Raw genomic sequence first — 24,782 nt, forward strand, 5'->3', positions numbered from 1 at the left:
TTACTTTTTATTTGTATTTAATTAACATGTGAAACTAAAACGAGTTTTGTCTATACTATTCCTTACTTAGACTATTTTCATACTTATTTTCAATAATTTATAGTCTGGTTTTGGTCACGTATAAATCAAAATAGGACTGTTTTTTCAAAATACTTTGCCATCTTTTGTTCTTATCCAGCCCTGATTGAGAAACCTAATTTGAAACAATTCAAACACGATCCGAAACAATTCAAAGTTGGCAAAATTGACTATATATAGATATACACTTTAGCATGGATTGACTCATTCCAAATGAGATTTCTGAATCAGGGAGACCAAAATTAGACTTTTTCTGCACTGAAAAAAAGAAATATTTGTCCCCAATGAATCAACTTCTTTGTGGCTTTTTTAAAAATATTTCTTGACAAATAAATATATTTGATACAACTAAATATGACAGTTGATTCATATAATTTTATAATTTGACTGAAATATATCAGTTATTTGTGGTAAGTAAATGATATACTTGTGGTAAAGACATTAAATTTTTGACGAATAACGGAAATTCGCTGATACTTAACATATATTTAAAGCAAATGACCCAACTAACATTTATTTGCAGCAATTGGATCATTCTTTACCACAAATTAATCACTTATTTCACGCAATTAAATTGCTCATATCCCTGATAAAAAAAAAGCGATTTAAAACGATTTGCAATGTTAAATGCCCATAAGAAGAGGGATTCAAAAATATTCAAGGTATTCAAAAGCATTAAAAAGTATTTAAAATTTTTCATTTCGAATCGTTTGAAATCGCTTTTTTTAATCAGGGATATATGTAATCTTTCTTACAATTAAATATTTATTTGGCCATATCCAAATATACGATATCTTTGGCTCAAATAAATCTTTTTTTCAGTACCTGTCTCATACATGTCTATTTTTTTTTTTTTTCTGTTTTTGATTGTCTTGAGATCAAAAACAGTTTATATAGTTGGATTAGCGAGACTTTGAGCTTCGGTTTTCTACCCCCACCATCAAGGCACAGTGTCTTAGGTATTGAATTTAGATGGTGGGGGTAAAAACCGAAAATATCCAAAACGTAAAGTCTCGCTAATCCAACCGTAATTATTATGAAAATTAAGAGACAGATGAACTAGTTCAAATACAGACCAATTAGTCCAAATACAGTCTAGTTTATTGTATATACTGTATGGATTATATATGTATGATATTTATTTATAACAAGGAAATGATTTATTTATTGTGGTCAAGGCATATTTAATTTCAGCAATTGTAAGTTTCGCAGAAATGATAAATTATCTGACATACAACTCTATTATGTTAACAACGTTGGTGACATGCAACTTAAAATGTCAAATATCAATTTTTATGTGGTTTATAAGTCGTACAAGTCTATCTAGATAACTACCGTGATGTCATGAAATATAATAAAATTGAATTTTAGAAAAATTAATAACAATTACACACGTTAACTAAGTCTTTTATTGCACACCTCAAAGCGCGAACGCGCTGAGGGTGATTTATGAACGGTTCTTTTCCGACTATTATACTCACACAAAAATATTTCTACACTATTTTAATTGAACCAAAATAGGTTAATTTTTATAATAACAAACAGAGAATTTATTAAGGAACAATTTGAACCTAATATCAAGTCGGTTTGTAATTTTACTAGTTTAAAATAAATTATTTTAACTCAAGAAACCAGTGCTGTCAATTGTTATGTATGAAACTTCGTAAACACGATAGATAACTCTCGACAGACACAATTAATCGGCCTAACTTTTTTTTTATTGTCTTTGTGTTTTTGATCACAAGAACTCTTATGAAGATTAATATCTAAATTCTTTTAGTTTAATTGTAATTAATTGAAAACGTAAAACTGATTACTCACGAAAAATTTAGCTGGCATTTTTATTTTTACTGTCGTTATTATTTTTGTCATTTTTTCTCTCCATTAACTACTGGCAGCAGCAATAGCATAACAATATAGGTTTGAAAAAAAAGAGCGACATCTAAGGGTACATTTCGAAATGCGCTGCGAGCAGCTGTAGCGTAGCGCATCTCGAAATGCACCCTTATTAAAAGAAATTGTTTTCATTACTTATGCGGTAAATTTAAATATTTGAAAAATAAATCATTAGAAATTGGAAAAAACTAAAAATCGTACGTCAAAATAAAATGGCGGCAGAATATGATAGAAAAATATTTAAAAAATTTAAAAAAAAAACACAAGTGTTTGAACAAACCTTGGTGGGGAAATAATTTGCAGAAGGGTGTCCTAATACACTTGGAGATTTAATTTAAATTGCTCCAAGTGTATTGCAGCTAAAAAAACGTCACTCAACTGCTATTTCCCATCAGACGACGCCAGATGATTTTGCTCAGGAACAAGGAAACTATCAGCATCAGCAATCCGCATACACTTTACACTAGCACTGAACACTCAACACTTAACGACACCACAGACACTTTGCACAATTTAATCAACAAAAGATAAACTTTACAATCACTGCACAATTTTACACGACTTAACTGCAATACTGTGTTTCAATTTAAACGTAAAGAACAAAGAAGGATCTGGACCACTACTGCCATTGTCGATGATACTGACTGCCGCTATTGGACCGTCAGCTGATACAAAGCAATTGACTTTGCGATGCGATTCATCGACCGCCCTGCCCTCTTTATAAAAAATTTGAACGTCGAATACAGTGACGCGCAGTAGCGCCAACTTGGCGCGAAATTTCAAAATTGAAATTCAATAATTTCATTAAAATTTATTTGTGTCAATAATTATATTAATTAGACTACAAAATATACTAGAAATTTTGTATCCTCATCAATAATTTATTAATCATTTTTATTATTTGCGCGGTAAATTTAAATACTTGAAAAATAAATTATTAGAAATGGGAGAAAAATCAGCTACTGACTCTGTTTTATCTCTCGACTTTATCGGTAAATATATCCATGTATAGTCTCTGTAGTAAATTTCCCGCAATAATAAACTTCATTTTCATTTGGATTTCTTACATGAAATTTCGCCTTGAGTTGATTGAAATTAGTTGATTTTTTTTTTTGTAATTTTTAGTCTGGAACGTCTAGAAATTGTAGATTATAAATTCAAAAAAGAGTGAGGACGTTTTGTTAGTTATTATTCTATAACTGAAATACTGTAAATATTAAGTAACTTATTATTGAAGTAAGTGTTCAAATATCATTATTCTTAAAAAGTATAATTAAATTCTAACCAAGAAACAATTTACTTGTCTAGAGTTATTTTATTTCTAACCTCAAGCCACCACTAAATAATTTTTAAAATAATTTTTGTTCAACTATCACTTGTTGAATTGTTTAATATCAAGAATTTAATTATTTATGGAACAATACTTTTTTTTTTTAGATGGAACCAATGACTTTAGGTTCTCCAGTAGGTAGTCCAATGCAAAGCCCTAGTAGTGCGAGTAATAATTCAGCATATCTTCCAAGTTTTTTGCTGGGTGAAGCTACTACTGTAAGTAATTAATAATTCCATTAATAATTATTATATTCCTCTATTTTCAGTGATTAATTATAAACAATATTAGTCAAGACCAACTGATATTTATAGACTTTTTTTTTTACTTCATTTAAATAAGTCATGATACGACGTTTCGCGTAAAGTAAGCCTGTGGCATCTTCAGGTATCTTATGTAAATTATTGATAACTAAATTAAGTCTTATTTATTACAGAACATCATTGCACTTTCGTGATAATATTGATAGTTATTATTGTGTCATAAAAAAATAAAATGTAAATCCTGGCAGTGTTTCGATTCTACTCACATCATCTCTACTCAAGGGAAAACAACTTTACTCATCCTCAACTCTACTCACAGTTTTTTTTACTCAGGTTTAACTCTACTCAGTTATATCTTTACGAACTTTACTCAACTTCAACTAGACTCAGTGACAACTTTACTCACAAAGAATTGCTATTTTATTGATATAAAAAGTAAAGTTAAGATATAACTGAGTAGAGTTAAACCTGAGTAAAAAAAACTGTGAGTAGAGTTGAGGCTGAGTAGAGTTGTAGCTACTTCCTTTGAGTAGAGATGTTGTGAGTAGAATTGTAACATCGATTACCTGACCGTTAATCCGCGGACAATTGATCTCAGCGACAATTGATCCGTGGACAATTGATCCTAACGACAATTAGTCCGAGCGATAATTCATCTGCCGATAATTGATCCATGCGACATTTTGTACTTCATTTAATAATACAAAAATTTTTTCGGATGAATTATCGCTCGAATGAATTGTCGCTAGGATCAAATGTCGCGGATCAACGATCGTGTCACCGTAACACTGCCTAAACCCTGTCAAAAAAATCTATATGGGAATCCAGCCTAGATTTCTATGTGGATTCCCACATGGCGTTTTCGGGTGGATTCTCATATGGTTTCCTACAAGAATCCAGCATAGGTTCATATATTCGTATCAATAGATGATAGACATAGCAATTCAATTACCCCGGATTCTATAGAAATTACTTATATGGAAACCCAGATTTCTACATGGATTTTCCACCAAGAAATCCATACATCCAAGTTCCTACATGGGAATCCATACCTGGTAACTTCCATATTAATTCCAATGGATTCTTACATAAATCTATACTTTTCCACATGGATTCCCATGCAATCCCACATATAGTTTTTTGATGGGCTAATAACTTACACAAGATACTTTAAGATGCCGCCGGCTTACTGTACGTGAAACGTCGTATCATGACCTTAAAATAAAATTGAAAAAAAAACAGTCTATAAATATCAATAACAATAAGTCTATTAATATCATTAACAATATTCTTTATAAGAACCTAAGTACTGTAAAATTAATAAAAGCAATTCTTCATTAAATTTAAAACCAGCCGGCAAGATTAGGACCAAATGTAGCTGAGTCAACAAGATTTTCCAACGTAGTTAGTTCAAATTTACCATCACCGATTCCCAGCTATTCAACTCCAGACTATCGGCACAATCGACAGAAAGCCATATTTGCAAATGTCACAAGTCCTGGCAGCCCCAGAGTTGGAAACGAAAGCCATGTTGGTGGTCCACCGACTCGAGGTCTCTTTGATACAGTAGACGTAACCCAGCCTTCGGAGCCATATAAAAATGCTGAAAATTTAAATCTGTCCCGCAATCAAGCTCGGGTTAACACGAATAATGTAAATGATTTATTTTTTATGGACAACAACACAAGTATTAGCAACAACGAACCGACGCACGGTCTTCTCAGATGGATAACTGTATTTGGGTTCCCACCTGACGCCATAAATACTGTCTTATCTCACATATCAAACCGAGTCCGTATTGTTGATAAACATCCAGCACCTCATCCTCAAAGTAATTGGATTCATTTGAAGTGTGCGACAGAACAAGAAGCTCAACGTGCGTTACTGTGCAACGGCAATATTGTATCAGGGTCAATAATGATTGGAGTTACGCCATGTACTGATGAAGGTGTTATTCTAAACCCGGATAAAGAAAATCGCGGTAATTTAAATAGAAGTATGAGAATCTTTTCATCCCCCACTAAATTGAATCAAAGTGCAGACTACAGTAATATTGTACGTTCTCCAAAAATACAAAACGCTCGACCATTGGCTACTGGTTATAATCATCATTTAAATTCTCAATCAGTTCGATCGCCGGAAAATGTTCCTCAAAAAGCTTCTGGTATTGTGTCTAAAGCTATGGAATTAGTCTTTGGGTGGTAATCATTTTATTTAAAACTCGATCAATGTAATTCTTTTAATTGGTGAGTATATCGCGTCACTAATTCCAAAAGGACAGTTTTTTATACGCGTTTCAAATCAAAAAGGCCTATAATTTTTTTTAATTGCAAATCATATTGTAGACTTATTCTAAAGCTGAAAGTTTGAAAAAAAATTTTTAGCGCCAAAAGGGAGTATAATTACGTACCTGAAGATCGGAACGCGCAATGAAAATGAAAAAAATTTTATAATTTAACTGCTTCTGGATGTTTGGAGTGGCCTAAGATTTTTGGCTGACATACCAGCATCTATATGGGAAACATTTTAGAAATCTAGTCATCCAGTAGATTTTTTATTTTCAGGTAACAGACCTGGTACCCGATCAGGGAACTAGTTCCCTATCATTCATGTATTTGTATATCTATATTTAGTAGAATTTCGTAAATATAGATATACAAATACATGGAGTGATCGGGTGCTAGTTCCCTGATCGGGTACTAGGTCTCTTACCTTACCAATCTTCAGGTACGTAATTTACTCCCTTTTGGCGCTCAAATGTTTATTTTAAACTTTCACTTTCAGAATAAACTTACAATATGACTTGCAATTAAAAAAAAGTTATACGCCCTTTTGATTAATCTAAACTCAAGGCGTATAAAAATATGTCACTTTTGAATTAGTAACGCGATATCGACGCTCACATGAATTTGTATTTCAAAACATTTCCGTTTTAGTATAGGTTATCAAATAAATATTCATAATAAATAAATAAATAAATCAATTTTATAGCTATAATATAATTTTAATATCATTTATATTGTATTACTTATTTGTAATTATAAATATTTAAAAGTTGGAACTTTTGTAATAAGATAGTAATTAAATTTTTTTTTATTATATTTGAATATTTCTTATATTATATCTACAATGAATACATTTCTAGTGTTTAGTTTTAATTACCATGTACGATATGATACAATTATCGACGATTATAGAGTCTTTATATTAAATAATATTTCACAATTTCTCAAGTAGTATTTCATAATTTATTTTTTTTCTTTTAGTATTCAAATATTATTTTACGCAAATTGAATACAGGTGAAATAATTTACATTGTGATGAACAAGAAGAAAAAAACTAATCTAGATTGAAACAAATAATAATATAGCTGATATTTAAATGACCCTTAGTTATTTTCCACGTGAAAAAATCCTGAGCTACATTTAACGCTAATACTAATATTAAATATATATATAAATGATTTTCAAACTAATATTATTATTGAATAGATCTCGATTTATTTAAGGGCATTCTCAGACAGTGTCCCCATTTTTTAAAAATTGTCAATGACAACTGTTATAAGCGCATTAAAATTTTATTAATTAATTAAAAAAGAATTGAAACATTAATTGAAAAAAGAACAATTTTGCTGAGAGATTTAAAAAAAATTACTTATGGTTGGTATCAATCGGGAGTCAAACGAAATTCGGAAAATAAATTTCAGTAAATTCTTGTCAATTTTATAATTCGAATTTTAAATTTTGTTTAACTCCTAATCGATGACAACTGTAAGTAATTTTTTAAAATTCTATGTCTCGGCGAAATTGCAACGACGTCGCTCTTTTTTCAATTGAGGTTTTAATTTTTTTTTAAATTAATTAATAGTATTTTGATATGCTTATGACAGTTTAAAGTTATTGCATATTTTTAAAAAGTGAGGCACTGTCTGAGATTGCCCTCGACAGTCCTTATTTGAATTCGGTTACTTAGGACTTTCAATAGTCGCACTTCCTAAATCTGTCATTTTTGGATATTTGACTTTTTTCTTATCTAATTCATCTTGCGCCCATAGAATCATTTTCAATAAATTATTTAATCTCGGGTTTGTTGATTCTCTGTGTTCCATTTTCAAAATAGCTGTATTTAATTCACTAGCAATCTATAAAAAAAAACAAATTAAAAAATAGTGCATTGAGAGATAAGGGATGACAGAATATTAATGCAGGAGTGAAGTGGCCATCCTAAGCTAAAGATGACGGCTGACAACACCCATACCTGCATTTATGTTTCATGTAACTAAGTTTTAATGTTTCAGACCAGCCGGATCAAGTTAACTTCAGGTTAATGGTACTGGCTACTATTCCGAATTATATTCAGTTACATCTCTAGGGGTAACGGTAACCGATTTTCAATTCAATTTAATATACGGACAAACACTAGAAACCTAAAATAGAGAGCCTTTAGCGTTTTTAAAAACCTTAACAAAGCGCTAGAAATTTCGTATTTTCAAAAATTCTAATTCGTCTCTGAGAAAATTGTTTTAAAATTCTCATTTACTCAACGAGTGCAACAAAAATAGTCCCGTTTATTTTTCTAAGTGTGAGGAAGAGGTCCGGTAGCGTATCCCCTTAAGTAAAAAAAAAAATTTCAGATAGTAACCACTTGTATCTGAATTATATTCAGTTCTATCCCAGATTTAACTCAATTATATTTCAGGTTTAACGCTTTTATATCTCAGATTTAACTGAGTATAATCCGGGATTGTATCCAGTACCATCTTGTTCTTTCCATGTCACCAAGAAACTGATGACAGGGTGGCCACAAAGAATTGATTTCAAAATTCCCTGATATTTCCCGGTTTTCCAGTAAAGTTTTTCACATTTTTTCCTGATTTAGAAATTTTATTCGTATCATTTAGATATTCAAAGTTTTTATTATATTTTCATTTTTAATAATTAAATTTGATAATTAAATCATGCGAGAAACCATAAAAATGGCAATAAAATAAATTAATATTGCCTACTTTTGATTATTCGATGTTAAAAACGTATAAGTTAAAATATTTAATAAGAAATTTTATGATTTAAATAAATTCAAAATACACTGGTTACAAAAATTAAGGGATATTAAAAAAATTTCAAATTTTAAAGTGATTTTCAACAGTTTGTAACTCGAAGGAAAATGGTCGTACAATAAAAACAAAAAGTCAAACTGTAGCTTCAAGTGTCTAGTTTCCTGATCTGAGTCTTAAAATTTTTTTATTATACACGGTTCCGGAGCAATCAAAAATCAATCATAATTATTGAAAAAAATTTATTGAAGCTCGAAGACTGTTTTTAAGACGAGCAAAAATTTGGTAAATTCCTTTGTCGATAGTTTTCTTAGGATTACTCCGGAACCGCACATAATAAAAAAATTTAAAGACCAGATCAGAAAACTAGACACTTGAAGCTACAATTTGCCGTTTTTGTTTTTACCGTGTGACCATTTTCCTTCGAGTTACAACCTGTTGAAAATCACTTTAAAATTTGAAATTTTTTTAATATCCCTTAATTTTTATAACTAGTGTATAATTTAAAATTTTTTAAATTTCGAACTGTTACAATTTGATTCCCGGATACTTTTCGAAATTCCCTGACATTTCCATGATATTTCCCGGCTGCATTAAATACCCTGATAATTCCCGATATTCCCATTTTTCCCGGTTCGTGGCCACCCTAGATGAGTTTCTGCCCGCTAGATCGTATTGGTTTTAAACTGGCCTGATTCAACTGACCAAAAGGCATTGAAACTCGCAGTTTAAATGCAGATGACATGAAAAAATTTAAATTTGTTGATTTTATAAATTTTTACCTTTTGTCTATGAGATGGATGCAGTAAATCACTAAATGGACTTTTCTGTGGTTCTTCAAAAGCTAATAAAGCAAGAGTTCTTTCTAATTCACTCAGAATATTGTCATCTGATTCACCAGCTTCACTTAATTGTTCCTGGGCAAACTGCAACGCTTCTTCAATCCGTCCAGTTCTTATTAATTCTATTAAATGTAATTGCTGCAGATGGAAGTATAAATATCTGTCATTGTCAAGTAACTCCGGATGAAGTTGATTGACTAAATCAGTTGCTTCTTGGATACGTCCATTTTGTACAGCGTCTCTGATACGAATCCTATCATCCATAGAATTCAATTCAATTGTCGGACCAACTCCAGACTCTTGCTGAAATTTTTCAGCTGCTTCCTTGAATCCTTCTAAAAAATTATATTGAAAAATTTATTATTGAACAGATGTTTAAAAAATTTATATTATTTAATACATTCGACTGCCCGTCATGAGCCTGGTCTAGGGGACGTGGGAAATTTTTCTTTGAATTTCAGTCTTCCCACTACCGTGGGTTTAGTTTTGTTCTCGACTACCCGTTATAAGCCTGTGTTATTTTATATAATTTTAAACGTCAAATTAACATTTTGTTACATACGCGACTGTCCCGATTTTCCTGATGCTTTTAGCGCTAAAATAAATACTTATCTTTTTACATTAATAATAATTTAAATGCAAAAAATTATAATGATAACGGTATTGATTACAGTAATAATAAAAATAATAATTTTATTGATCAACTTAATGCTCAATAAAAATTTTCAATAGTAGCAGAAGCTTTGGATGTAATTAATAATCTATATTATTAAGAGAATAAGGAAAATTTTGTTCCCGCCATGTCTATATGATAGAATTAGTTAATGTTATTGAAATTGGTATCATTATATGGGTCTTGACTTGAATTTGTGCCTTTTCATAGTTTAAACTCTTTTTAATTGCCAAGTATTGAGATAAATAGATTTATCTATATCATTCGAATTACATTTAAATTACGCGAGAAAAAAGACTATCGTATTAATTTTCTTTAAATAAATTAATACTTTAATTATTCTGTCACTAAATATGATTGAATGTCACTGAATATATATCTATATTATTTATATCGCGTAACTTATTCCAAAATGACAGATTTTTATACTCCCTTTTGGTTTTAGGAAGCTTCTCAAAGCCAAAAAAGTGTGCATAGAAAAAAAAAGATTCATTGACACAAAAAATCTTTACTCGCCTAAAGAAAATTTTTACTTACCCCAATAAATTTTTTGCATTGTGAATTGAAAACAAAAATTTATTTAGAACTAGAAAAAATTAGTTGGTGCAAGGAATTATTTCTTGACCAAAAAAATCTTTTCTCGCCCCAAGACAATTTTTGTATTTAATTGATAATGCATAAAATTTCTTGGTGCAAATTAAAATTTTTTTGCGGCGAAAAATCCTTTTTTTCTGCGTATTTTATAAATTTAGTAGTGATATTTGGGCAGTCACGTAGTGACTGCAGGTTGCTCGTTAGAATTATGAATAATAAATTATATTTTACTTAGTAATGATTAAATTATTATCCGCGAACCATAATAGTAAATTTTCATCATTAATTTGTCTATTTTTCCTATTGTTAGTTTATAATGTAGACAATTTTAACGGAGGCTTATAACGGGTTCTCTAGTATGAACTCTTGAGTGGTTAAGTGATGGCAGCTGTTTGGACTCAGTAACTCCCGATTGAGAAGAAGAGGCTTATAACAGGCAGACTTATGACGGGTAGTCGAATGTATAAAAATTAACCTGTCACTAAATAATTCATGATTAAATTATTCATAGAGACTCGTTGGATGTGAGAGCCAACTTCTGCTCCCCATTCATCCTTTGAATTCCCGTTTTTTTTATCCATCAAATTTTTAAACCTAAAAAAAAAGTTATTGATAAAAAATTTTTTTAATTACAAATCTCAGCTAATAATTTATTAATATTAAAACAAAATATATAATATATATAAATATAGGTATATATTTATTAATTACCAAATTAATGAGCACAAGTCCAAGTTTTATCTCAATTTTGTTTACTCATCCAATGACGAATTGCAAAATTACAAAGAATTATCATGGATGTTATTTAAATTTCAAAACTTTTTATTTAAAATCAAGTTCACGAGAAAAATAATTAATTAAGTTCTTAGTTTTTTATAAACTACGATGAGAAATTACATACGATATTATATTTTTGTACATAATAAAGATACGTAGGTCAAAACAAATTCAACGTCACTGTATGTTTGTGTACATATATGATTCGTTCTGTTTTCACTATTTTTTTTTTATTTTTTTTTTGTAGTCGTCAATGAGGATCCATTTACAATAAGTTCGTTGCAGAGGGCAGCAGTATTTCAAGTTGGATATTGCAACTTTATGAAAAGTGTTAAGAAAGTTCATGCGCGAATCGTAAGTGAAATGAGAGCTAACTTTTAAACTTTTGAAAATATCTCAATTATTTACAAATTTTTTTGAACTATTGAAAATATTATGGTACTGAAATTAGCCGACGTCCAAAAATTTTTGAATTTTTTTCAAAAGATTTTTGTCATAATTTTTTTCACTAAATTATAAAAACAAATGTTGGGATATTAAGAGTGCGCACCTCAATCGCTCATTTTATTTTAAATCATTAATTCTTTTCATTATTAGTTCGTAATCTGATTAATTAATTAGTCTAATTAATATAATTATTGATATATATAAATTTTAATGACCGTGAAGTTAGCCGACACCCGCCATTTTAAAAATGAAAAAGCTTATAACTTTAGAAAAAAAAAAAATTTTCAAATTTAAAAAAAATGCTCGTGTAGATTTTTGAATTTTCTAGACGAGTATTTTTATAAAAAGATCAAAAAATAAATACTCGAGGTACAATTTGAAATTAAATTGTAAGATTACTTATTTTGTATTCAAAAGGTTACACAAAACTCATTACTTTTTGATTTTTATATATAATTTTTCGAAATCTAGACGAGTATTTTTTTTATTTTTCACTTTTCCAATTTTTTAATCTGGAAATTAACCGTTTTCGAATAAAATGTCTTGTAATTTAAAAGAAAACAAAAATTTTGAAATTTCGAAAAAATACTCGTGTAGAGTTTTCAATTTTCTAAACGAGTATTTTTTTTAAACGATCAAAAATACTCGAATTGTTATTTTAAATAAAATGATTATAACTCGGACTTTAGCGACTTGACTCGTAGGACTTTTTTCGAAGGGAATAAAATTTCCTATAAAATTTCTATCAACATTTTTGATGTACTTTCATTGGTTTATGTTCTGCAAGCCAATAAAGGTCAATTTCATAGGAAAAATGAGTTCCGCAACGGACAAAAGTGAAACAGCTGGAATTACAGCTAAGTAACTATGGGCACTTTTGCAGAACACCAAATGCCCTACAATTTGCGACCGAAACTGCCTTGATATCATGAAACGCAGCTGAGTATTAGAAAGTTAAAAAAAAAGTAATTTAATTTACGTGTATTTTAAATGGGAAATCTTTAAAATCTAATGGCAAGTACTTAGCATTGGAATTAAGAGCTCATATTTGGTGAGAAATTTTTTATTCGATGAAGATTGCTCAATCGAGGACTCTAATATTTTTTTTCCTCCGGTATTATCTGTTACTTTCGATTGAAAGAGTCTCAAAAATCGCCAGTTAAATTCTCTGGAAATCCCAGAGAACTCCCATAGAAATCCCATAGTCAATTTCTCTGGAAATCCCAGAGAGATCCCATAGAAAATATAGACCCAGCACTCGGAGTTGGAAAAAAAAAAATAGAATCATCGCAAGTTAAATTCTCTGGAAATCCCAGAGAAATCCCATGGAAAATATAGACCCAGCACTCGGAGTTTAAAAAAAAATAGAAATATCGCAAGTTAAATTCTCTGGAAATCCCAGAGAAATCCCATAGGAATCCCATAGAAAATATAGACCTAGCACTCGGAGTTTAAAAAAAAAATAGAATCATCGCAAGTTAAATTCTCTGGAAATCCCAGAGAAATCCCATGGAAAATATAGACCCAGCACTTGGAGTTTAAAAAAAAATAGAAATATCGCAAGTTAAATTCTCTGGAAATCCCAGAGAAATCCCATAGAAAATATAGACCTAGCACTCGGAGTTTAAAAAAAAAATAGAATTATCGCAAGTTAAATACTCTGGAAATCCCAGAGAAATCTCATAGAAATCCCATAGAAAATATAGACCCAGCACTCGGAGTTTAAAAAAAAATAGAAATATCGCAAGTTAAATTCTCTGGAAATCCCAGAGAAATCTCATAGAAATCCCATAGAAAATATAGACCCAGCACTCGGAGTTAAAAAAAAAAATAGAATTATCGCAAGTTAAATTCCCTGGAAATCCCAGAGAAATCCCATAGAAATCCCATAGAAAATATAGACTCAGCACTCGGAGTTTTAAAAATAAATAGAATTATCGCAAGTTAAATTCTCTGGAAATCCCAGAGAAATTCCATAGAAATCCCATAGAAAATATAGACCCAGCACTCGGAGTTTTCTAAAGTTATAAGCTTTTTCATTTTTAAAATGGCGGGTGTCGGCTATCTTCACGGTCATAAATTTTAATGAAATTATTGAATTTCAATTTTGAACTTTCGCGCCAAGTTGGCGCTACTGCGCGTCGCTGTATTCGACGTTCAAATTTTTTATAAAGAGGGCAGGGCGATGAATCGCATAGTCGATTGCTTGGTATCAACTGGTGGTCCAATAGCGGCAGTCAGTATCATCGACAATGGCAGTAGTAGTCCAGATCCTTTCTTTACGTTTGAATTAAAGCACAGTATTGCAGTTAAGTCGTGTAAAATTGTGCAGTGATTGTAAAATTTATCTTTTATTAATTAAATTGTGCAAAGTGTCTCTGGTGTCGTTAAGTGTTGAGTGTTCAGTGCTAGTGTGAAGTGTTGCGAGTTGCTGATGCTGATAACTTCCAAGTTCCTGAGCTAAAATCATCTGGCATCGTCTGGTGGGAAATAGCAGTTAAGTGACGTTTTTTTAGCTGCAATACACTTGGAGCAATTTAAATTAAATCTCCAAGTGTATTAGGACACCCTTCTGCATATAGTTTTCCAACCAAGGTTTGTTCAAACACTTGCGTGTTTTTTTTTTAAATTTTTTAAATATTTTTCTATCATATTCTGCCGCCATTTTATTTTGACGTACGATTTTTAGTTTTTTTCAATTTCTGATAATTTATTTTCCAAATATTTAAATTTACCGCATAAGTAATGAGAATAATTTCTTTTAATAAGGGTGCATTCCGAAATGCGCTACGCTACAGCCGCTTGCAGCGCATTTCGAAATGTACCCTTAGATGTCGCTCTTTTTTTTCAAACCTATATTGTTATGCTATCGCTGCTGCCAGTAGTTAATGGAGAGAAAAAATGACAAAAATAATAACGACAGTAAAAATAAAAATGCCAGCTAAATTTTTCGTGAGTAATCAGTTGTACGTTTTTAATTAATTGCAATCAAACTAAAAGAATTTAGATAGTGATTTTCATAAGGGTTCTTGTGATAAAAAACACAAAGACAAAAAAAAAAAGTTAGGCCGATTAATTGTGTCTGTCGAGAGTTATCGTGTTTACGAAGTTTTATACACAACAATTGACAGCACTGGTTTCTTGAGTTAAAATAATTTATTTTAAACTAATAAAATTACAAACCGACTTGATATTAGGTTCAAATTGTTCCTTAATAAATTATCTATATGTTATTATACAATTTAACCTATTTTGGTTCAACTAAAATAGTGTAGAAATATTTTTGTGTAAGTAAAATAGTCGAAAAAGAACCGTTCTTAAATCACCTTCAGCGCTTTTGCGCTTGAGGTCTGCAACAAAAGACAGTGTTGAAGTAATTGAGAGTTTTAAGTAAAGAACTTATACATTTACACCATTTTGGTGTAAATGTTCTCATTTACACGGTCCAAAATTTAACACAATACAGAGTGTAAGTTTCACACCGGCAGTGTTGAAAATTTTAACACCGAATCATTCACACCACACGGATTCAAAATTTTTTACAGCGTAGGTATTTCGAAAATCACATAACTGGTTGGTCAAGTGGAAAAGTTGTTTACATATTCAACATTTCAAGGAGATTATTTTTATGAATATTTTTTCGTCATTATCAAAATAACCAGTGTCAAATTATTCTCAAAATAAGTGTTAGGTAACTTCGGAATTTATATCGTCTATTCGTCGACGTTTTTTTTTTTTTTATATTGTATTAAATTTAAATATATTAGAATCGTTGATCTTACATGACTCCCCTCTTCTAGCGTCTATCAAGTTTTTTATTTATTTTTTTATATTTATTATGGTGACATCAATGACAGTTATATAGATTGAACCTTTTCCCTTACTTTGAGTGCTAAGTTTGAAAAATCAGTAAACTTTATATTCGACAACGCCATTATTTATGAAAAGTCTTTATTTATTTTTTCATATAATAAAATTTTATTGAAGGTTTGTTAGATTTATTAAGGGTTACTAAAAAATTTTTAAAAAGCTCTTTTTATACTTATGTATAAATGATATACCCTGTAAAAAAAGGGGTAAGTCCAGGCGGTGCAGGTGTTAAAATTTTCGGTGTTAAATTTCATAACTGAAAGCGGTGTTAAAATAATACCACCACCGGTGTAAAAATTCTTTACCGGTGTTAAAAAAATTTCCCGGTGTTGAAATATTTTTCGGTGTTGAAAATATTTTACTTTGCGAATATTTTTACACACTCGATCACTACAATTAAACAGTGATATTATTAATTAATTAAATTATTGATGATTAAAATGGTGGGTGTAAAATTATGATATATTCAAATAAATTACGTATAACATAAATAATTATTTAAATAAGTACACAGCAAAGTGAAATTTCTTCCAGATAATATTCATTAAATTTTCATATTTTTTTAAATGTAATACATTTCATTTTCTGATTTCTAAGCGTGGAATGTTTTTTTCTACACCGATTCAATACCGCCAAATTGCATGGCATACAGTGGTGTTATTTAAATTTAACACCGCGTGGTTTTAAATTGAGTCCTTTTTTAACACCGCTCTTATTACAGTGTATAAATGATATAAGGTACAGACGGGTAATAAGGCCTAGCTAAGGGAGATTTTGAATAGAATCGAAAATATTGCATTTAATTATCGAAGTGTATCATTAATCTTTATTTCAATACATTTGCCATAAAATATAATGAAGTAATGGTAATTTTTACCATAAACAAACAAAAAATTAAACTTTTACAAAAACCATACGAATAGGCCTTATTTTACTACGGTAGGGTAATAAGGCCTATGGGTTAAACAAACTGTAATAGTTGAACTATACTTAATAAAATTGGTATTAGAGATGAATCATCACTTAAATTTAGCAACAATACTTTTTTAAAGACAGAAGACTAGATTGCTTTGCTCAACAGCACTTAAAACTATCAGTATCCTTTTTAAGAGTCAGAAGACTAGATTGTTTTTTATAATTTCTTCTGCGCTACGACATCATATGACGCATGATGAAATATAGAAGACAGGGAACGTGGTATCGGGACTCTATAAGCTTGTCGTAACATCTCTATGCAAGACCCTTCTACTAGAGTAGCCTTTAGCGGAGGCGGTTATTTTAAATAACTTTTCTGTCACTTAGGCCTTATTACCCGCGGGTACCTTATTTCATACAATTTTCTGTCTTACCAGAGAAAAATTGTATCGTAATAATAATGATATATTTGTGAATGTCATATAATCGCTGACGAAGTAAGTAAATTATTTAAAATTGTATCTATTATTTTTGATAATAATATTTTAAGAATCGCACGTAAGCATAATTTACCCTTACAATTTTGCTACCTCAGCAATTTCACCGTTTAACTTTTTTTTTTATTTAGTTGAGCTTTTTCTTTGCTTAAAACACATTTATCTATCACGTTGGACTTCTAACTTCCTCGGAAAATAGACAAGTTTCTGAGGAACGAAGAGTTATTGATTTGAGTTCAATTTAAAAATTTTGTTGTATCAACAGATGTCGACATTTTAAACTTAGAAATCATTTCCGACCGTTTTCAAGACTACGCTTGAGCGCGTGAGTTTCTTTATCTATGTCGATCTATTTGTATGTGAGTAAATTAATAATTCTTCGCAATATTTTACAGATCAATGAAGCAATTTTCACAGTTTGTTCTTGGCGATTAAAGATTTATTAAATCGAAGTCTATATTTTCTAAATTTCTGTTTAGAAAACCAAGAATTTTCGGAAATGGGTAAGTTTTTCGCCAATGTTACTTAAAAATTTATTTCTTTAGTGAGTAATCTTCAGTTGTTCGAAAATTTAAAATATTTTCGATAGTAACTAGTACATACTAGTGGGTGTATGATTTTAGCTCTTGCTATCATTTAGAAATTAGTTGGTAACGCCTTAGCGATATAAATTAAGACATTACGTACTTTCTGGGCTATAAAAAGTTACACGGAGAGAAAATTAATGGAACGGTTCTAATAAATTATAGGAGCCATTCCCATAATACATGGAAACAATTCTTATGTATACATTGAATTGTATTATTGAATCATTATTTCTATACATTATAGATAATATTCCTATAATTTTAAGGTTTTTTGAAAAAATTCATCTAATAATTTTATACATTCAGTGTAAAAAAAAGTTTTACCAGCTCTCTAAAAGTGAATTAGAAAAATTCATCATAAAATAGTGAATATTCATTCATTTTCACTAACTCAGTTTTAGAGAGTGCGAAATTTATAAGGTATTCCGGATCATGAACGTTCTATTGGTAAACCACTTAGAAACTTTAACCGGTACTTTTCCGAAACGAGTTTATATCAGGGAAAAAGCACAAGCATCGCAAAAATTCTGAAAAAATTATATCGCATCCGCAGATACATATTTTTTTATGAAAGCATTTATGCATTATAAAAAAGTTTTGTTCAGATTTTTTTTTTTTCAGAACTTCTCGTGATTTTACTGCAAAATACGATTAAATGTATATTTTAATCGTGCGATTAAAGTATGTATTTTACAGTATTTTGCATTAAAATCACGACAAGTTCTGAACAAATATCATAACAATACTTTCCTATGAATTAATGAAAAATATGTATACATAAACTACTTTCATTAAACTAGGCTAAGTATTAAACAATTCAACTCATTTCAATTAACAAAATCTGGACTTTCAAAATAAATCAGTGAAAAATACCCCAATCAGTAAATATTCACTGTGCAAATGGTTCCAAGTAAAAAAATAGTTCATGGAAAAAAATATAACTCTCAGAAGTATATTGTATAGTTACAGTAAAAAAAGCATTACCTATATCCGTATTGTTGTTAATACTGAAGTTAACTGAAGTCTGGTAATTTTTAGATTTTTTTTCAAAATGACAAATTATCAAAAAAAAATTGCACTCATAGTTTTTTAAATTTTCTACATGTGCATATTTTTATTTTTTTAAAATTTTCGTTATTAAATTGTTTACAAAAATTTAAAAATTGTTAATTGTCGTTAACTTCAGGATATCATGTATTGTTGGGGTACTGATATACTTGTGATTGATTCGGAGTGAATATTCACTGATTTGCAGTACTTTTCACTGATTCATTTCAAGAGAGAACATTGAAGCAAAAATTTTAATCAAAGTATCATAAATTAATCAAACATTTGAATTATATGGAAGAAAATTTTTGTAATCTTCACATCTCTAAAAAATTATGCAACTAGTTGAATAACTTGTTAACAATAAATTTAAGAATAAAATATCAAGTTCAATGCTACGTAGTTAAGCAAAGTTAGAGCATAAACTTTTATAAACTTGTGTCTTTCTCACACTCACATCATAAACTATAGGTCATAGCAAGTTCCGACACAAGTACACGACCAGTTTCTTTTTCAATAAATTGAACTTGTTTCAACTAATAAGGTAGAAGATGATGAAATTTTTCAACATTAATCATTAAAGAAAATAAAAAATAATTTTAAAAGAGAACTTTAAAAAAAAAAAAATTATTAATGCTAAAACTATTCAAGTCAGTAATTTTAAGCAGTAAATTTACTGAATTTATTATTAATTTTTTAGCACAATTTTAAATTCAAACAGATGGTGGCTACACCACTAAAATTTAAAATAGTGCTAAGAAAAATTGAATTAAATTTATCCCGAAATGTTCGTACGGTCGTTGAAATATAATATAAGTATTCAGTTCATTTTGAATTTTTACCGCTTTGTCTATAAACTTTTCATTATGCCAAAAATATTATTCATTTAATTCAAATTATTCATTACTTACAACAATAATTTTTCTTTTCTTAGCTCAGACTGTTCTCAATTTATTAATTTAAACAATTTTTTGTCTTTACTTCTTTCTTTCTCAAAACAACTAAAGGCGTTTCAAAGTATAATCTTAAAGCTTGAGAATTACTTATATATTAATTTGGCATAAAAATTGAATACCAATTTACGTCTTTCCAAAAATTCATTAATTTTATGAAAAAAAAAACAATCTTTCAATTATTTGGGTAAAAATATTTTAAACTTTATGGTTTAAAATATTTCATCACTTGATAAAACTGTGGGTGATAGCTGTTTAATATAAAGTAATCACAAATCGAGCATTATCTCTTCGCTTCTCGTTCAAGGCGAGTGATAGTTTGTCGAAATATTACTCTACATATATTGATCGCATTGCCGTTGCTTTGATTAGAAAATAAAAAAAATAAATGATATATAAAATTGGTCAAATAGAACAAGTGAACCGTCGTTAATCTGTTTTACACTTCAAATTGGTTTTATGTAACATGCATCGTTAAATTGGCAATACTAGATTGCTGCATTAAATATTTTCAATTTCGATTAAAAGTATAGTTAAATTTACTATCCTATTTGGTTATATTCCCCATAATTGGGATTTTGCTGTTTTAACGATTCCTACACATTGAAAAAAAGTGGTAATACCTTCCACCTTAACGAAGTAACTATTTCCATTTTTACATTTTAAATATTCTCGTTCTTTTATGTTAACTTTTCCTATCGGAGATGGTAAGCATTTTTATTCGATATGACAATCATTACTATCTCATCACGCTAAAAAAAAAGGTGGGAACACCCCCATTTTAACGAAGTGACTATTTTTATCATTACATTTTTAAGATTCTCATTCTTTTATGTTCTCTCTTAAAACGAATCAGTGAGAAGACCTGCAAATCAGTGAATACCCACTGTAAATCAGTCCCAAGTATATCTGATTCAATTAGTAATATACTTGGGAGTATTTGTGCAGTAAATATTCACTGATTGGAGTACTTTTCACTGATTCATTTTAAGAGAATTAACTTTTTCATCGGCGATGGCAAGCATTCTTATTCGGGATGAAAATCATTACTATTTCACACGCTGAAAAAAAAGTGTCAATGTCCCGCATCTTAACGAAGCAACTATTCCCCTCTTTACATTTGAAAGATTCTTATTCTTTTATATTAGCTTTTCCTATCGGAGATGGTAACCATTTTTGACAATCATTACTATCGCATACGGCAAAATTTACTAACTTTTCAGATATAAAAAATATTACTATCTAGGTGGTAACTATTACTATTGGCAATAGTAAATATTACTATACGAGAAAAGAATGGTTAACACAAAAGCATGGCAATGATTATCACATACACGGTAAGAAATACATGGCGTTCATCAGCATGCTGGTATGGTCTCAAGGCAGATACTAAAATAGTATGTGAAATATTCCAAGACAGTATTGTAACGACTCCCAGAAGTATGGCGTTATTTACTATACTGTATGGTACTGGAGCTATTGTATCGCTCACACGTATGCTTAGCAGGCACGGCGAAACAGCATGGCCCTGAGACCTATACTACAATCCCGAGGGCACAATGCTACTAGTTTTTCCCGCCATAATTTCTGGCGTATCAATCAATGTATACTATCGTATTACCATCAAAACTATATAGATGTCATTAGACTAGGTTTATCGGCCAGAAGCAATGTGGATACGGCAATGCAGTATGGGCCTGATGGCCATACTGACATTGCGGCGTCCGCGACAACTATTGCCAATGTTATTATTCCCGCAATGGTTGAATCATCTATGCATGCAATTTTATAACCTATAAAAATCTTCTATACCATACAGTATGGCGTTCACGCCCATACTGGCATAGTGATATCTGCAAAATATTTCTTACCTTGTACAATATGGTAATCACTACCTATTGCAAGATGGTAATAGCATTTTGTCCCAGCGTGTATATAGATTGCTATTATAGCAATCGAAATTGTTAATTTATAGCATTGCGAATTGTTAATATAGCAATCTTGATTGTATATATATCGATACGCATTATTAATGTTGTAATACGTATTGTCGTAGCGACCATCTATGCAGATAGTTGATTGGACAAAATGTATGGGTAATCTAAATATAGCATGGGTAATATAGCAATCTAAACTTGACGTAAACAAAGTATTACTATATTAATGATCTATAATTTTTTGAGCTTGAGATGATTACCATAACCAAATTTTTTTCACTGTAGCAAATAATCTAGAGTTTACGCGACTAAAATATTGACAATTAACGATTTTTTAAACTTTAAATGGTTACTATAACCTAATAAAGCTATGGCTCTTACAGCAATATTTTTTTCCAGTGTAGCCATATGTTACAATCTTAATAAGTATTTCATATCTAAAATCACGTAGGTTTAAACTTTTTAAAAATCGTACGAAAAACAATTCTCTGACAAGAAACTCTATAACTTTTAAACTTTTATCTCACGGAAGCTTTTGATTCTCAATTAGAACAAACTTTCCAGACACGTGAATTGAAATAAGAGGAAAGAAATATTATTTTATCGAGATGGCATTGATTTGTTTGTACAAGTCATAACTTTTGTATAGTATATTATACACAACAAAAACATATCTTCTATATTTTTTAGATCTATTTTCTTTAATACTTCTGAGAAATAGTATATATTACATATTGAGAAAAAAAAATAGGACATTCCAACCCACGTGTGTAATTGTCTACCCGAGCCAAAGGCTTATTTTCGTTGCTTCGGATGTAATCCGCATCACTCCGCAAATTTTTTAGTGTAGATTTATACCTGTGTAATCAATTTTAAACTTTGAAAAACAATTTATTTCTAAGGTGTAATTAATTAAAAAAAAAAAAAAATTGGAAATCCACGGAGTAAAACGGACCTAGGAAATTTACAAATTTTTTTTATGCTGTCGACCAAAATTGAAACAGGAAGTTGAGTCGCCAAAAAATTATTATGCTACCCTACAAAAAATATTATACACTTAAAACTTATTGATAAATTGTAATGAATATTATTAGTCTAAATTAGGAATTATAGTAGAAAATAAAAAATTTCTAGAGGCTTACAATAATAATTATAGTGCAGCATAATAATTTTTGGACAACCTAACTTCTTGTTTCCAGTTTGATCGACAGCACACGGAAAAAAATGTTGGCTCGAAACCTACTAATTTTTATTATGCTGTCAACCAAGCTTGAAACAGGAAGTGAAGCATCCAAAAAATTATTGTGCTCATACGAAAGATTATTATTTTGTATCACAACACTTACTACGCGAGAAACTTATCGATAAGCTTTAATAACAGTTACTTTCATACATTATAATAATTTTGATGAGGCATAATAATTTTTCGTATGAGTGTAATAATTTTTCGTATGAGCATAATAATTTTTTGGATGCTTTACTTCCTGTTTCAAGTTTGGTAGACAGCATAATAAAAATTGCTAGGTTTCGAGCCAACATTTTTCTCCGTGCATAATAAAAATTCATACATTTTTTGTCTCCATTTTTCTCCGTGTATTTTCGCAAAATTTCTGTCAAGATAATTTAAATTTATGAACCGATCTGAACGATTCTCGCGGTAATCTAGAAGTCTTATAATGACAAAGACCTAGTATTATATTTGAATCAACCAAACATATATATTCTAAAATATTCGCGGGAAATCAGATAAACTTTTATTCTTTAAATTTGTCATCGGCGATATCTCTCGAGCAAATAGCCCACTTCACATGAATCTTGCGACACTCGACGAAGTCTCCTGAGCTTTATATCTGATTAGATTTTCTAATCAACAAGTTCCATAGTTTCCAAGTTTTTTACAGAAAATGTTTTTTCAAAAATTTTATCTTGGGCGAAACTCATAATTTCCGTTGAAAGCTCGATTGTCAAAAATCGAACTGAAATCAATAACTTTTATTTTTATTGAAATTTTCAATTTTCTTGCCCGAAAGTTCAAAAAGAATCATGACAAAAGATAAAACTAAAAGTTATTATTTTAATTAAAGTTTTCAAGCCTCTTATAGTTTTAGAGATTTACGGATTTGAAATTTATCCAAGCGTAACATATCCAAAGTAATACTCATTGGGTTAAAGTGGAATTTCAAAAGCATATTATTTGAGATCTTCAACTCTGAAAGTAGTTTCAAACTTTATAAAGTAGCCGAAAACATTATTGCAAATATGTGGTACGACAAATAACTTTATGTAAATTCGTACTGATGTCTGTTCGTAACTAAAATTAGATTCAAGAATTTCGAAATAAGAAAATGACAGTAAATTCGTATTTTATGCAATACATTCACCAGCTATGTTAATTTTTAAACCCTAACAAATTTATTTACTAAATTTTTATTAAAAAAGTTTTTGATGTAAAACAAAAAAAAATCAATAAAAAATATTTACATAAATAGATAATGAAACACCCACTTATGATAACGTTTATATCATGTTTTAATATATACATATATATATATACATATATATACATTAAGTTTAGAATTGTATACCTCGACAATGGTCCATTGTACCGATAAGATCAGGATATAATTTCGTAGGAAATTAAACGCTCTACACAAAAAGTTTCTTATCATTTTTTGATAAATTCATCTGTGGAAAAGTTATTGGAGCTTGAAGTCAAATTTTTATTAAATTTCGAAATCTTTTAACTTTTTCGGCGAAAATATTAGACTTATGACAAAATGTCATAGAATCTTTTTTCTAGGCAATTTTATTTCTTACGAATTATCTCTGATAAAATTTTTCAACCCGTACGAAAAAAGTATATAACCGGGCGAAATTCAATATATGTCTCATATATGCGACATATATTCAGATTTACCCGGCTATATACTATTTTCGTACGAGAAAATTCTACATTGTTTTTTAGTTCTAGTTATTTTCATTTTATGTCAAAATCTAGAAATCTGTCAATAATTTTTTTCGCC

General features: G+C 29.7%; 3 protein-coding genes across 3 annotated transcripts in view; 2 read left to right on the plus strand and 1 right to left on the minus strand.

The window, feature by feature from the left end:
- The first annotated feature begins 3,052 nt into the window (after window positions 1–3,052).
- LOC130671473 (nucleoporin Nup35) lies at window positions 3,053–6,668 on the plus strand. The gene is made up of 3 exons (XM_057475384.1): window positions 3,053–3,210; window positions 3,412–3,522; window positions 4,921–6,668. Exons 2-3 carry the CDS (start codon window positions 3,412–3,414, stop codon window positions 5,770–5,772), a joined length of 963 nt encoding a protein of 320 aa, XP_057331367.1. The 5' UTR covers window positions 3,053–3,210; the 3' UTR covers window positions 5,773–6,668.
- Window positions 6,260–11,724, minus strand: LOC130671474 (glucose-induced degradation protein 8 homolog). Its single transcript, XM_057475385.1, has 4 exons — window positions 11,441–11,724; window positions 11,205–11,323; window positions 9,403–9,797; window positions 6,260–7,708 (listed from the first exon to the last, which is right to left on the minus strand). The coding sequence occupies exons 2-4, from the start codon at window positions 11,308–11,310 to the stop codon at window positions 7,532–7,534; spliced, it is 678 nt and encodes a 225-aa protein (XP_057331368.1). The 5' UTR covers window positions 11,311–11,323; window positions 11,441–11,724; the 3' UTR covers window positions 6,260–7,531.
- A 5,692-nt stretch (window positions 11,725–17,416) lies between these two features.
- Window positions 17,417–24,782, plus strand: part of LOC130670976 (trissin receptor-like) — a 48,911-nt gene continuing 41,545 nt past the window's right edge. Inside the window, exons 1-2 of the mRNA XM_057474624.1 lie at window positions 17,417–17,560; window positions 17,631–17,738. The gene's annotated coding sequence lies outside the window, so the exon portion shown is untranslated. The remainder of the gene's footprint in view (window positions 17,561–17,630; window positions 17,739–24,782) is intronic.

The sequence above is a fragment of the Microplitis mediator genome, chromosome 7 (assembly GCF_029852145.1).
Source record: "Microplitis mediator isolate UGA2020A chromosome 7, iyMicMedi2.1, whole genome shotgun sequence".
NCBI lineage: Eukaryota > Metazoa > Arthropoda > Insecta > Hymenoptera > Braconidae > Microplitis > Microplitis mediator.